The 13,829-nt window shown below is 31.7% G+C and overlaps 1 protein-coding gene across 1 annotated transcript in view; it reads right to left on the bottom strand.

The window, feature by feature from the left end:
- Positions 1–8,081: 8,081 nt before the first annotated feature.
- Positions 8,082–13,829, bottom strand: part of LOC118189191 (iduronate 2-sulfatase-like) — a 39,788-nt gene continuing 34,040 nt past the window's right edge. Inside the window, exon 8 of the mRNA XM_035359748.2 lies at positions 8,082–12,806. Coding sequence (XP_035215639.1) covers positions 12,028–12,806 — 779 coding nt within the window. The 3' untranslated portion in view covers positions 8,082–12,027. The remainder of the gene's footprint in view (positions 12,807–13,829) is intronic.

Here is a 13,829-nt window from a genome sequence, read left to right as displayed (position 1 = left end):
CTTTGATTTGCTTCGATTGATCGCACTCTATTTATCGAATGTTCATTAGATAAGAGCTAACAATTTATTAACACAGAAAACATAGTATATTTTAAAAAAATTTTTAAACTACGTACTTTTTCCTCCCGTGAAAACTACTTTTTCTTGAGCGATAAAAGCAAAAGTGAACAACAAAAATTGATTTTCGTAATTTAATAATTAAGAGATATGCACGAGAAAAAAATCATTAATGATATATGTAAAATACAAAAAGAAAAATGCATCCCAAAATTAATGCCCGAAAACAACTTTAAACGAAGAAAGTGCATACGTATGTGCACATTTATCTTTGCGCGGGTGGATGTGTGTGTGTGTGGAGTTCGAGTCTATGTGAACGGCCTGGCTGCATGTTTGGCTTTCCCCCCCCCATGTGATATGAAAATATATGAACCCCTAGCAAGCTATCCGCTCAACAAATCGAAATTAAATTTCAGATAGTGTTATTTGAAGTTATGCGCTCAAGATTGCGATGATTTAAAACAGCAGAACTCTTACGGTTACAGTGAAAACATTTAAAAATTTTCGAAAAGCAACACCTGAGCAGAAATACATAATTCCTGAGCAAATTGATTAGCGTACTGAAAAACCATAAATGGCTTAGGAATAATACACGAAAATTGCCCTCGAAAAAAATTTGTAAAGAGCATTGACAACACAGAGAAGAGGTGCACTGGTGCACTTGCACAGTTCATAGGGATAGACAGCAGAAACACAATCACAGAATACAATGTGCAAACCATTACTAGTAAAAAAACTTTTAATAAGCAGTGTGAGAAGATAATTTCTTCAATCATGTGTTCGAACGTGCTAGCAAGATGAAGCTTACAGGAAAACAAGCAGTTAAATTGATAAAGCTGTTTTACCTAAACAGGGGAAAATGTTGCCAAAGCAGCGCGAGGTTATTAGCGAAATCAAAAAGCAAAGACGAGGCCCATGTTCCGTACGTAATTTGGTAAAAACATCTGAAGAAACTGGGTGCACATGTGATAAACCGTGATCTGGACAACCACGTGTTCCTTTTGATATTGTTGCTGAAGTGTATAATACGATTACTGCAAATCCACTAATAATGCTAGAAGTGTTGTCCGAAAGCTTTTTGCAGAGCGCTTTGAAATAAAGATTCTGCATGCGAAAATTATAAAGCAAGGAGAAGTCCCAAAAATCTCTCATAGAAAAACAAAACATAAAAATACAAAGCGATGGAAACAGCACTTTAAGCTCAGAGTCTAAGCGTCCAGTTTTTATGTGATCCTTCTAGTCGCTGTGATGCTACAGTATCCACATTTGGAAATACAGTTTTTATGCTTTGACCGTCTCCAATTACATGTATAAAACATCTGAAATATGCAATTTTCCATTTTTGCTAATATTTGATACTAGAAGACATGTCAACAGCATTTCTTTATTCTAGATTATTGAAATAAGGTGCTACTGTACAGCTGAGCTTTAAAAAAAAGAATACAATTAAGTCTCTGAACAGATTTTTTTTTTTTTTTCTTCTGGCGTTTTCAGCACTTTCATTAGATTCAGTTCGCATAATCTGCTTCTCTTTGAATTAATTTATTCTCATCCCGTGGGTTCCAAATGTTGAAACAATAAGGAAGGCATATCTGAATCAAAAACCGGAGATGTTGACTCAGATATTAATACTCGTATAATGATGCTCAGATTAATATCATTGAAGCCTTTAATGAATATTTAGCTACAGAAGGTTGCATAAAAACCTTCCTAAAGAAAAATGGATCTTATTTATATACGAGGGAAAATCATTCAAATACTCAGACAGCTCATTTTGCTTGAAGGATATCAACCCTTTCTGAAACTAATAGCAATTCGTGGCTTTAAAACTCGAGTCACTGAGGATAATATTATGGCTTAAAACACGAAAAAAGAACTATCTCCCAATCTACTGAAAGACTTGCAAGTTAATAGACATAGGTTTGAGTAAACATGCAGCCAAATCTGGGGAAACACTGACATATTAACAGGTTAAATCAACCAGGTTAAATTAACAGGACATATTAACATCGTTAACAGGAGTTAAATTATTAAATTCAATTTTAGCTTCGTAAACATCAACAGAAGTTGAAGTTTTTAAAGCTAAAAATATTCTACTAAAATATAATAATAATAATATAAAAATATTTCCATTAATCATGCATAATAAATTTGCTTCATTGAAATCAAAAATGTAATTAAATAAAATTAATTATTTAAAAATATTGCCAAATTTGCTTGATACAGAAAGGATTTTATTAATCTAGATATTAAAAATGATAGCTGCAGTTTATAACCAAAGATAAGAAAATTTGAATGGAATTCTAAATATGATATCTAATTACTGAAATACAAAGAATCATTTTTAAATTTCGGAAATGCATATTGCTATTCACGCCTATACACTGTTGGTCATCCAAAATGCAATACGAAGGATAAGAAATATCAAGCGAAATTTATTTCAGCAATTACACATAGTATCCACGTTAACTGATTTGAAATACAGCCTTCTTTGAATTGAGGAAGATAAGAAAATCAGTAATCACTGTTGCCTCCACGTTAATCAATAGCTGCGGCTTTGAGTATAACAGAAACTTTAGATGTGTTGTTGGGAAACGGAAGCCCATGGTGCATCCATAGTAACTAAAGTTCATCTGGTGTACCCGTGGTGCGGCATGCCGGGCTAGGCGTTTTCCAGTCATTGACCAGAGATGTTCGATAGGCGATAGACCTGGAGAACGGGCGGGCAAGAGTAACAATGCAATATGGTGGGCTCAGAAGACAGCAGTATGCATACATATAAAATCTCACAAGACAACACAGTATTCCAAACGCAAACGTTCCTTCCTTCAACGCAAACGAGAAGTGTTGAAGTCCCCAATGATGTGCGCGTTTGCGCTGGAATAGTAATGATTTGTACCTAGTGATTTAATTAAAAGCAGCATACATACGATGCAAGTTTTATGCTGTTTAGATTTTCATGGTTTTGCATTTTGGATGGCCAACAATTTATTTTCTACATTTCGTTCCAACATGTTTCCTTGACTTCGCACAAGAAAAGCACAAGAGAAAAGAAGTTTTAATGAAAATCATAACGTTTGCCATTATTCTATATTACTAATGCTGCTTGAAGAGAATTATAGTAATCGTAAAGGTAGCAGAAAAGTTCTTAATGCACATTTTGAAAGAAAGCAATGTATGATACAAGAGAGTCTACTAAACTAAAGCTCAGTGAATAAACCAGTATGTAATTATGATACTGAATAAACTATATTATTTCATTACATAACTCATAAGCAGAAGGAAAAAATAGTAGAAACGGTTTGATAATGTTATTAAATTGTGTGAAATCATATACGTCAGAGAAAGAAAACTAATACCATTATGCGAAACCCCGAGCTTTCAGATTTATAAAGTCTAAACTGTTATGAAATTCTTATATATGTAAATAATTTTAGTGAAATTATACGTAAAATTGTAGTATCTATTATTCAATGTAATGTGAGAAGTCCGAAGAGAAGGAAGCTCTGCCGGAAAATTAAGATTACAGGGGTGCGTCTATTTAACATTGAGGTAAACAGCACGCTAAATTCGCCAGGGTTTTGGCGACTAATTTCTATCGCCAAACTTTGCAACCATTTGGTGACGTTTTGGCCTGGTCTGTGTATAACTGTAATTGAATAACTGCCCCCCCCCATTTGATGCTATAATGTAAGTGTACCGTACCTGGCACTTATACCTTATTATGTCTTCCAGTAATTTCGACAAGTGGAAAGATTAGATATAATAGAAATTTCTCGGCGGCCGGAGGAAAACTGTATAAGCCCGGAGAGCATCAGTTCTCAGTCTTTTAGTTAGGAGCATACTTCGGAGTATTGAGAGATCGTGCGAGCTTCACTTTTTGGATGCGTTTTCCATTGCGCTGTGTTTAACGTTATTACTAGTTTGAAGCGATAATTACCAGCTTGCGATCTGTTATACTGACAAGAACTGTACGAGTACTTCTGGGGAAAGTTACAGAACTGTTAAGTGTTTCTTTTGAGAACAATCAATTTTACCAAGTTATCATCGGTTCTGTGCGCATTCAATCCATTACAAACGCGTATGCAAACAACAAGTTTTGATGTCAGAAATGGGATTGAATGCTGCTAGCAAGAGCAACTAAAAAACGTCACAGAGATCATAAAAACGTCATAGGGGCCGTCGACTAAATTAAAAAAAAAAAAAAAGAGAGATGCAAAAGTTTAAGACTGATGGAATCGGGCCAAGAAGAGATGAAAGCGATTCAAGAAAAATGGAAGAAGCCATCAAATCAGTTCAGGAACAGATGCAGACGGGCCAAGCAAAGATTGAAGCAGTCAAGAAGAAATTAAAAAAAAAAAAAAAAAATCTGAAATGTTTCAGATTTTAAATTACGTCCAAATTAAATTACGTTTTTTTAACGTTTTGTGCGTTATCTTTATTTGTTAAACATCATGTTCTTCGTACTTAAACCATAAAATTCAATTCAACAGGAATATCGCAAAATAGTTTTAAAATGAGCATATCTTTAGAATTTCCGATACAAAAACTCACGCGCCGGAGATAAAAATGTTTTTTCTGCATAACGTTGCCATTGCTCGCTTTGAAATCCTTGAGTTTGTTAATCAAAAATTCGTCAATGTTTTAAAAAATAGGAAATCGATCATAAAACAAATTTCAAATTTCAAATTTGGTCTTCCACATGCTCATATTCGTTGGAGGATTACGTTATTCAAAATTCGATGACTCTATGTACCGTTGTTTTATCACAATACGAGAAATATACATACATTTATGCAGATTTTTCATTATTTAATTTCTTCAAATATAATGCAGGACTCTAACATTTTGTGGCAACAGTTTGAAAAGTGAACCGACATTTATGAGTCCGACGCAAAATGCCAAAACGAAACTAATAGTCCTTCGGGATTCAAATCCCTTTGGACTAAAAAGAAAAATTACTACCATAACAGAAACAGAATTCGAGGTAATGGAAGGCAGAATATACACAGTTGAAGATAATGTTGCAGAAATCAAAAAGAGTTTAAACAGTCGGAACAACAAATCAAAAAAAGAGTTCTGCAGTCCAACAACAAATCGAAGAAAGAGTTTCTACTGTAAAACAACAAGTACAGATTGAAATGTAATAGGGCACACAATGTTTCCTATAATTAAATGGGTGTAGCCCTATTACACTTCCATTTTTACTAATTTTGAATGTAATAAACGAATAAATGTTTACAGTCAGTGCCTTTGTACTTACAAACTTTGGAGTCATTTCCAGAATTTTGGTAGTATAAATTTTGTAATGGAAGGAAAATATAGCTATTTGGTAACAATTTGGTAGCATATACATAAACATTTGAAAGAATGTCTCATAAATTTTGATTAGTAGTACACAGTATATAATGAATAGCGTGATATGAAATGTGATGATAGTGCAGTAATAATAAGTGGTATATAAAATATCTTAAAAGCTCACTATATTTCATAATGGTATAACTACGTTAATTCATTCATTACAGTACACGATATTTTGTGATCGATTCGCGATAGTTATGATAGTTCGTAATAATTCATAATTAAATTTGTAACAGTTCGCAATAGTAATTGTTCGTAATAGTCCATTTGTCATTTGTAATAGTGTATTCATAAATTCATTCATAATAGGTCTTAGTATTTCATAAAGCTCTTTAGAGTTCATATATAATAGTCTGTTTGTCGTCTGTCATGGTGTATTCATAGATTCATTCATAATAGATCACAGTATTTTATAAAGCTCTTTAGAGTTTATACAATTCATTATAATGTGAGCTTTATTTAGTTTTCACTTACACTCTTTTATATTCATAACTCGTCATAGTAAAATTTATTTGCAATTCATAATAGAAGTATTTTAATTAATCTGTGAGTTTATAATTATTGGAATTACTGGGTAACTAAGCTGTATTTTTTAATTAGCAATTTTAATTTGGTAATTTTCGCCTCTAGATTGAAAGGTACATCATGGTATTTTCTTTCTGAAATGCGTATTCTTGATTGCAAATTTAAGAAAAGCATGGCGTTTGAGGTAGGTAATTTAATATGAAATGATCATTTAAGGGACAGGCATTTATATAATGATTAGAGTCCCCTCTATCCCAACATACGCATTGATCGGAAGTAGGTGTTTCTTTGTTGAAAGTATGTGGGAAATGGGCCATGTCCTGTGAGAAAGCAATTTATGTAGTTGGTTTACCATTGTACATTGCTCGTTAACAGGAGGAGCAATTTCATACAGTCTTCTGTGTCGTTATTTTGACATTCATTTTCTAACATATTTGTTTTAATTTTTCCAAGATGAAATTTTAGGTAGGATTTTGGCCAATCCCTGTGATTCTAATCCATGAGATTCTTGGAGATAGGTGAAGATGTTGCGAGGAACTTTCGATAATTTGTTGAATAAATTCAGATTTATGCTTAGTATTTTGGAATACTAGAATTGCTGACTGACTATCTGCAAATACGTTTATTTGCTTCAAGTTGTTAATTATTGAATAATCAATTGCTAATTTTATTGCTAAGAGTTCAGATTTTAAAATGCTATTTTCTTTGGCAAGACGTGCTTTTAGTGAGATTTTTTTGGTTTAGATTTAGTAAAATAATACAAGCACACCCAACACCTGATTCCATTTTAGAGCCGTACTGGAGAACAACAAACTGATGACAGAGTTTCTGCTGCTGTAGCCAAGGAAGTTGACAGCTTAAAGAAATCCATTGCGACAGCTGGACACAATTCCGGAGCCTTTAAATTCCTAATAATATCTTCTCGTACCTCTCTAAAGATATCCATATAGGATGGAAAGACCTCCTGGCATATGTACAAGACTCAGTTTATATAGAGGTGAACGCAAATGATTGGGATTCTCAAGGTAAGTGGTAAGTCCTGCCACTCATCTGAGAGCAAAGTCAATGGATATCCTTCAAACTCTGCCTGAAAACCATACACTAAACTTTTTCCCCTACGTCAGTGTGTAGCGATATCTGCCATGAGACTTCTGGCAGCCCAATAAAATTTAGCCTTGGTAAAGTTGTCAGAATTAAAAGTCATAAAATCAAGTGCAGTGCAAGTTGTCAAATGGAGAAAGTCCATCGTACTCTAAACTATGAAGCTCTATCCGGTGCATTGGAGCTGCGCTCTGGCAAGAAGCGTTTAAAAGACTATAGCAGACTTCAATTGGAATTGTGTTAACAGAAGCACACAGAAACACTCCAGGAGCTGAAAGAATGTCTCATCTCGCCTTTTTGGACTGCCCATCAGAAACAATGGAAATCCTGTCCCTACAATACTTCAATGATGGCATTATGGAACCTGAGATACAAAAAGCTTTGCGAATGGCAGATGTCAAGGATTTCAAAAGCGCTCTAGTATATGCCATGAAATTTCAGGCAGCCCAGTAAGGAAATAGTTAGTACTACTGGAAAATATGCTTGCTGGGCAATATTAAAATGCATAGAAATTTTATTTTGTGGCAGTACTAGTAAAGAAATTCTTTTGCACTGAAGCATGCAACAATTAAAAAACAGCACATGTGTAGTATCTGTGAACAAAAGCAACATCATTAAAAAGAACTTGCTTGTATTTATGTTCATTCACAGAAAGTCAAAGTATCTCCCCACCACCACCATAAAAAAAAAAAAAAAAAAAAAAAAAAAAACTATTGCTTAACTAAAAAAAAAAAAAAAAAACTATTGCTTAACTAAAAAAAAAAAACTATAACTTTGACATAGCATACCATAGTCTGCATTTAATTATTTATTATTTTTCATGACATCTAAATGAAAACCTGAAAATATTTATCTATGAAACACAGAATATTGTAATTCATATAATAATTATGAACAAATATATAAGTAATTTTTAAATATACTATTTAGTTTGAAAATTACTGATATTTTCATACTAATCTAATATATATTTATGGAATCTTCATATATCATTCATGCCAAAATATTTTGTACAGTCAATGCACACATACATGAAAACAGCATTATAATCTCTTTATTTCTGTTTAACATTCAATAAAATATTACAACATGTTTGTGTATAAGTTCAACAAATAATTTAAAAACATACATTTATATATTGTACAAGAAATATATAACACCTGGACAAAAGGACGGAAATTGTCATTAGGATATGAAAACAATATTAAAAATTCACTGAGTTTTTAACACAGTTTGATCAACTTTAATCATAATAACTGTACTCAAATTCACTGAATTTTGATTAATTCAACATTTTTTTCTAACTTTATGATTTACAGAGAAAAACAATTAAATTGTAAAACTGTAAGGCATCTGAAAAAGTACAGAAAAAAAGAACTGTAGTTTTAAATGTGATATTTGAATGTTAACATAAAGCAGGAATCTTATGATCTAAGTTAAGGAACATAATTATTATTGCACAGTAACTACAACTACTTGGCTTTAAAATTTTTATATCAAATGTAAAATGTATCCTTCTACAAATAATGGTTATAGCATATACCTTGTTTATCTTACTTTTGTCATCTTGCAGTAATATTGTAACACGATAATGATTAAACATTAACAGAGTAAAACCCTTTAAAATATGATATTGAAATGTAAATATGACAAAATGATGCTTACTATATATATAATGCAATATTTAGCAAATTAAAATACCAGAAATGGAATAGAATCAATGGAATGAAATACGTCTGCACCACTTGATTACTAAACATTCTTTGCCTCTATTTAACAAAATGATTATCCTTGAAACTCAGTAAGTTGAAATTTAGTTTAAATGCATCTAGTTTAAAAAGAACATTTAAAACTCTTTGAAGAAGATTATACATGAACACTTTAATTAACAAAAATTACTTAATTAAACATTATAAAACTACAGCTGGAAACTATATAACAACTTTGATAACTAATTTTGAAACTGAAAATTCTTTAGTTAAATAAATAGATGATATACATATATTTTTGTCTTTTAGTTGAGTAATACATAGTACTAATTCTTTGTGCAGAGTATTTTATGAAAACTCACAATGGTGTGGAGATAGTACCAAGCTTTTTGCTATTCAGTACAATTTCTTAAACTCATAAATTTTGCACTTGGTGTTTCTTTATATACTAAAAACTTTACTACCCAGAGTTTGGCCATACCAGCTGCACTAGCTCTGGAACTGACTCTACAGTGCTGTATGACTTTTTATGTTTTTCTGGCAATTACTGAAAATGTAACTGTTCCCAAAGATTTATTTTAGACAGCCCGCAATATGTTATCATTAGATGATTTAGATATCAGGAGAAAATAATGTAAATGATAATATCATATAAAAATTAATAACTTTATATTTAATTACATAAAAAAGGCACTTATTTATAAAAAGGAATGAATTTTGTTTTCATCAAGATTTAATATTATATTATTCCTATAAAAGTTTGAAAATAACTATGTGAATAGAAATAAACATTCCAAACATGCTTTTGTGTTGCGAAATGGAAAAACTGAGGTTTCATTACAAATATATTTGTTAATTAAAATTAAAAGAAAGCAGACAAAGACATACACTTTCTTTTGAAAATTACTTCTACTTTTACAGATTTTGAAATGCACAATGTTTCCAATTTTGTTAATCTTTATGCAAACATTAAGAACTATTATTATTTAAGAAGTGAAAAGTGTTGACAAATGAAATAGTCCTTACACCATATTTCAGCCATCACCAAAAAGTAAGGAATGATCTTGATTATAATGACAAAACAGCAAGTATATTTAGAGAGTGTTAATATGCATAGTATAGTACTTTCCATAGGAATAAATTTTCACTCAAAATAATGAGCAGAATACATCATTTTATTGTATATATATATATATGTGTGTGTGTGTGTGTGTGTGTGTGTGATGTACCAGCTTTAGTCATAGCTTAAATTATCAGACGATAAGTTTAAAAAAAAAAAACAGGATCCATTTATTATTATTCAGGAGAAAATAGCAGTTACAAAATCAGATATCCGGAGTAAATAAAAAAAAGAACTACTAATAATATTTTGTATGAAGTTTACTGCATCGTGACATTTAAGAAAAAGCCCCCGATATTCCTTTGCGAGTCTTTTTATAGCCTCTGGAAAGGCGGAGCTTCCAAGAAATGACGTCAGCCTCGTCAGCCAATCCAGTTCGCTTTAAATATTTCCAGACCATTCTATAACTGTACGTGTAGAAAAGTCGGGAAAAACAACTTGACTATGGGACTGTGGATTTAATTCCACGTACTTTCAAATAAGAGACCGTTGCCATTAAAAATGAAAAGAACATACAGTTAGAATTTTAAGTGTATTCTTGACTATGGAATTTTATTATTACATATATATATATATAAATTAATAATCAATCAAAATAATAATCTTAAAAAATACTAGTTTAACCCTTAAGTGGCTTGACCACTTTTATCTGGTCACGAGATTTTTTATCGCTTTGTATATATTAGCTTATTATTTTAGACATTCTATTCAATTTAATTGTACACCTTAATGAATGAAAGTTTGTGAAAACAGACACTATAATAATTAATTATGCAAATTTAGCTAATTAATGGCCCACCAGCGGCCGAGCTGTAAAGATGCTGAACACTGGTAGTTCAGTCCGAGGTTCGAATCCTACGAACGGGCTGGCTGCATGGGTGTTTTCATGGTTTTCCCCATGAGTAATGAGTATACGAGCCAGTTTTCCCTAGAAAGTCCTCCACGAAGGCATCCCTCCCTTTAGGCAGATAGCCCTCGCGTGCTTTGCCATAATTGAATAATCCAATCCAATTAGCTAATTAATGCTGTTTAAATACAGAAACTATAATAAATAATCATGCAAATTTAACTAATTAATGTTGTTTAAATACAGTTCTTTCTGAGAACATCCAAGGAGATATGCCACTCAGAGGGTTAAAATTAGTTGAAATAAATTATCACTGGCTTAATGATACACACAAACAAGCATTTAAAACACCTAAATGAGTAAATAAAAATTAATAATCAACCAAAATAACAATCTTCCTGGATATTAATATAAAATCATCTTAAATATATAATCACTGACTTAATGAGAACCTTATAAAAAGCATTTAAAAAACTTTAATCAACATAATCACTAGATCAAAACAAAGCAATAATAACTTGCCATACACATTTAAATTTAAAGATCATGACTAGATTGTATAAAAATATCCTATATAATTATAATTAAAAAAATAATTTCTGTACATCAAATTAGTTATTAGATATCAGTTTTAGTACCACAGTTTATATTTACATAAACTTTCAACATAAAAAGTTGATTAAAAACAATTATTACATTTGTACTTAATGCTTATTTGGTATATTTGAACATGTGTAAAATATACATTATGAAGAACAAAAATTTATGTGAATTAAAAGAAAGCAGTTTACTGAAAAATTTTTCAGAAAAATTGTTATCAAAATAGGAAAAACAAAATAAATATTTCAGTCTTTGTAAACAATATGATTTGAGCAATTAAAAAATACATGACAATTCTCAAACCTTTAAATTAGGATATGAGACTTACACAGAGGCCAACTAGTAAATAATCCTAAATTTTCAAAAGCAAAGCCAGAAAATTTCCAATTAAAACTTTTATGGTGTACAAGATTTAGGAACCATATGAAGTAGCATGAGTCGTGGTTTTTGAAACTATGTTTTAATATTTAGGAACTCTATGAATTATCACATGAGTCGTGGTTTTTGAAACTATATTTTAATATTTCCTGGACTTTTCTGAATCATAAAACAAAATGACTAGATATATTTAGCAGTTTAGCATGCATATTAACAACTTAAAAAATAGATGCCACAACACATCAATGTAAAAATAAAAAAACTTATCTGCTAAGTTTTCTCATGAAAAGACAAAAAAGGAACTAAGATATGAATACAAATCCCTCAATTCACAATGAGTACTGCCGAATCCTCGGGCTTCGAAATCTAGAATGGCCAACAGAGGCTGGACTATCAAAAGAACCTGGTGGCATAGCATGACGCCAGCCCTTTTTAATCATTCTAGATAACTCTATTACCGTGTTAGCATAATTATCTTCATCGCAAACATTATTAATTTCAAAGGGATCATGTCTATAATCATACAGTTCCCTAGATATAATCACTGGCCAGTCTGGCTTGAAATTTTTAGCATCAAATCTAACCCACTCTGTGTAACGAAAATGAGCTGTTCTAACAGAATATCCCATGAATCTTATATGTTCTCTAGATGGATTATCGCTATTATTTTGAGCAACTAGCGATGGTCTTGGACATTGGCTGAATGCAGCAGTTTTCCATGAAAATTCAACCCATGGATCAAATGTTAAATGTTCTATTAATGGATAGAAACTAATACCTTCAGAACAAAATGGTGTGGAATACACTTTACATAAAGGTGGAACAGCTATACCAATAATCTCTGATATTGTAGGATAAACATCAACCAATTCAACAAATTCTTCAGTTACATATTTTGAAGAAAATGGAGAATAAGTAACATTTACATTTGTATTTGATATTGCACTGCTTTTCAAATGCACATATTCCATAACCGGTATGTATTTGAATGGTTTCTTCTCATCTGTGTCATATGTAAGGCCTGGAACAAAAACCAGCAAAGGCACTCTAAGAGCAACTTCAAAGTTGCTGTATTTTGACCATTCCTGATGTTCTCCTAGAGCCCACCCTAAATGATAATGAAGACTAATTACAATACTACTTCATATAAAGTCATATACAGAATGAGACTCTGGTAGTTAAGTGTACCAGTATTTCATAGTGGGACATAATATTATAACATCGTTAATGGTAATGTAAAGAAAAATATTTGAAGTATTTTATCCGTCATTCGAATAATCATTATATTTATACTTTATAACACTGCAAATGTGTAACTTTTAATCCAGTTTGAGTTTTATTCACTTCAGCTTTACCTTGTTCATCTGAAGGTAGCCATGGTAATGTGTTGTTTAAATTCAATTAAATCTTGGTGCAGGGGTACCATAACCACTTGAGACCACAGCCCTAGAGAGATCACATTATTTCTAATTATTCCAATATCGGAAAAGTTTCCAGACCAAGTCCACGAATTTTAGCAGGCTAAGAGGAAGAGAGTAGCACCTGTCATTAGACAAGATATTTTATAGGTGTAGTATGATTTTGCTTAACTGCATCTTAATTTTGTTGAAGACATCGAGGGTCGAAATACAATGTATCCTATTTCCACAACTATCTATTTCTCAAGGAGAGTTTCAGTTTGATGACGATATAAATGTCCTCATATTTGAAAAACATAATACATTTACAAACATCCATTCCTTTTATGAGATTTGAATCTTGGCCTAATAGTACAACAGTTGACATTGCTGACCAACAGTCATCAGAATGGCAAAAGATAACACAATAATGAAAAGAATAATTAAAACTTTAAGTATGATGATCGAGGTGGGTAAGCATGATGTGCTTAGTCATTACAGCTGCATAGTCAGTCCACCTTTTGAGTAACTTTTCACTGAGATATGCCGTCTCTACCTTTTAAAGGTAACATGCCTTCTCTACCTTTTAAAATTAACCTGGAACCTCCATCTATTTGACTAGACATTTAGCAAAATCAAAACAACATATTATAATGATTGTTACTCTCTGATATAGGTAATGATCAACTTTAATACAGAATAGATTTCATTTGTCATGTTATGAAGCCAGACGT

This window comes from Stegodyphus dumicola, chromosome 1 (assembly GCF_044657685.1).
Source record: "Stegodyphus dumicola isolate Sdum_Otavi_A_Nest chromosome 1, ASM4465768v1".
NCBI lineage: Eukaryota > Metazoa > Arthropoda > Arachnida > Araneae > Eresidae > Stegodyphus > Stegodyphus dumicola.
The sequence above is the reverse complement of the archived record's forward strand: the minus strand, read 5'-3'. Positions and strand labels throughout refer to the sequence as shown.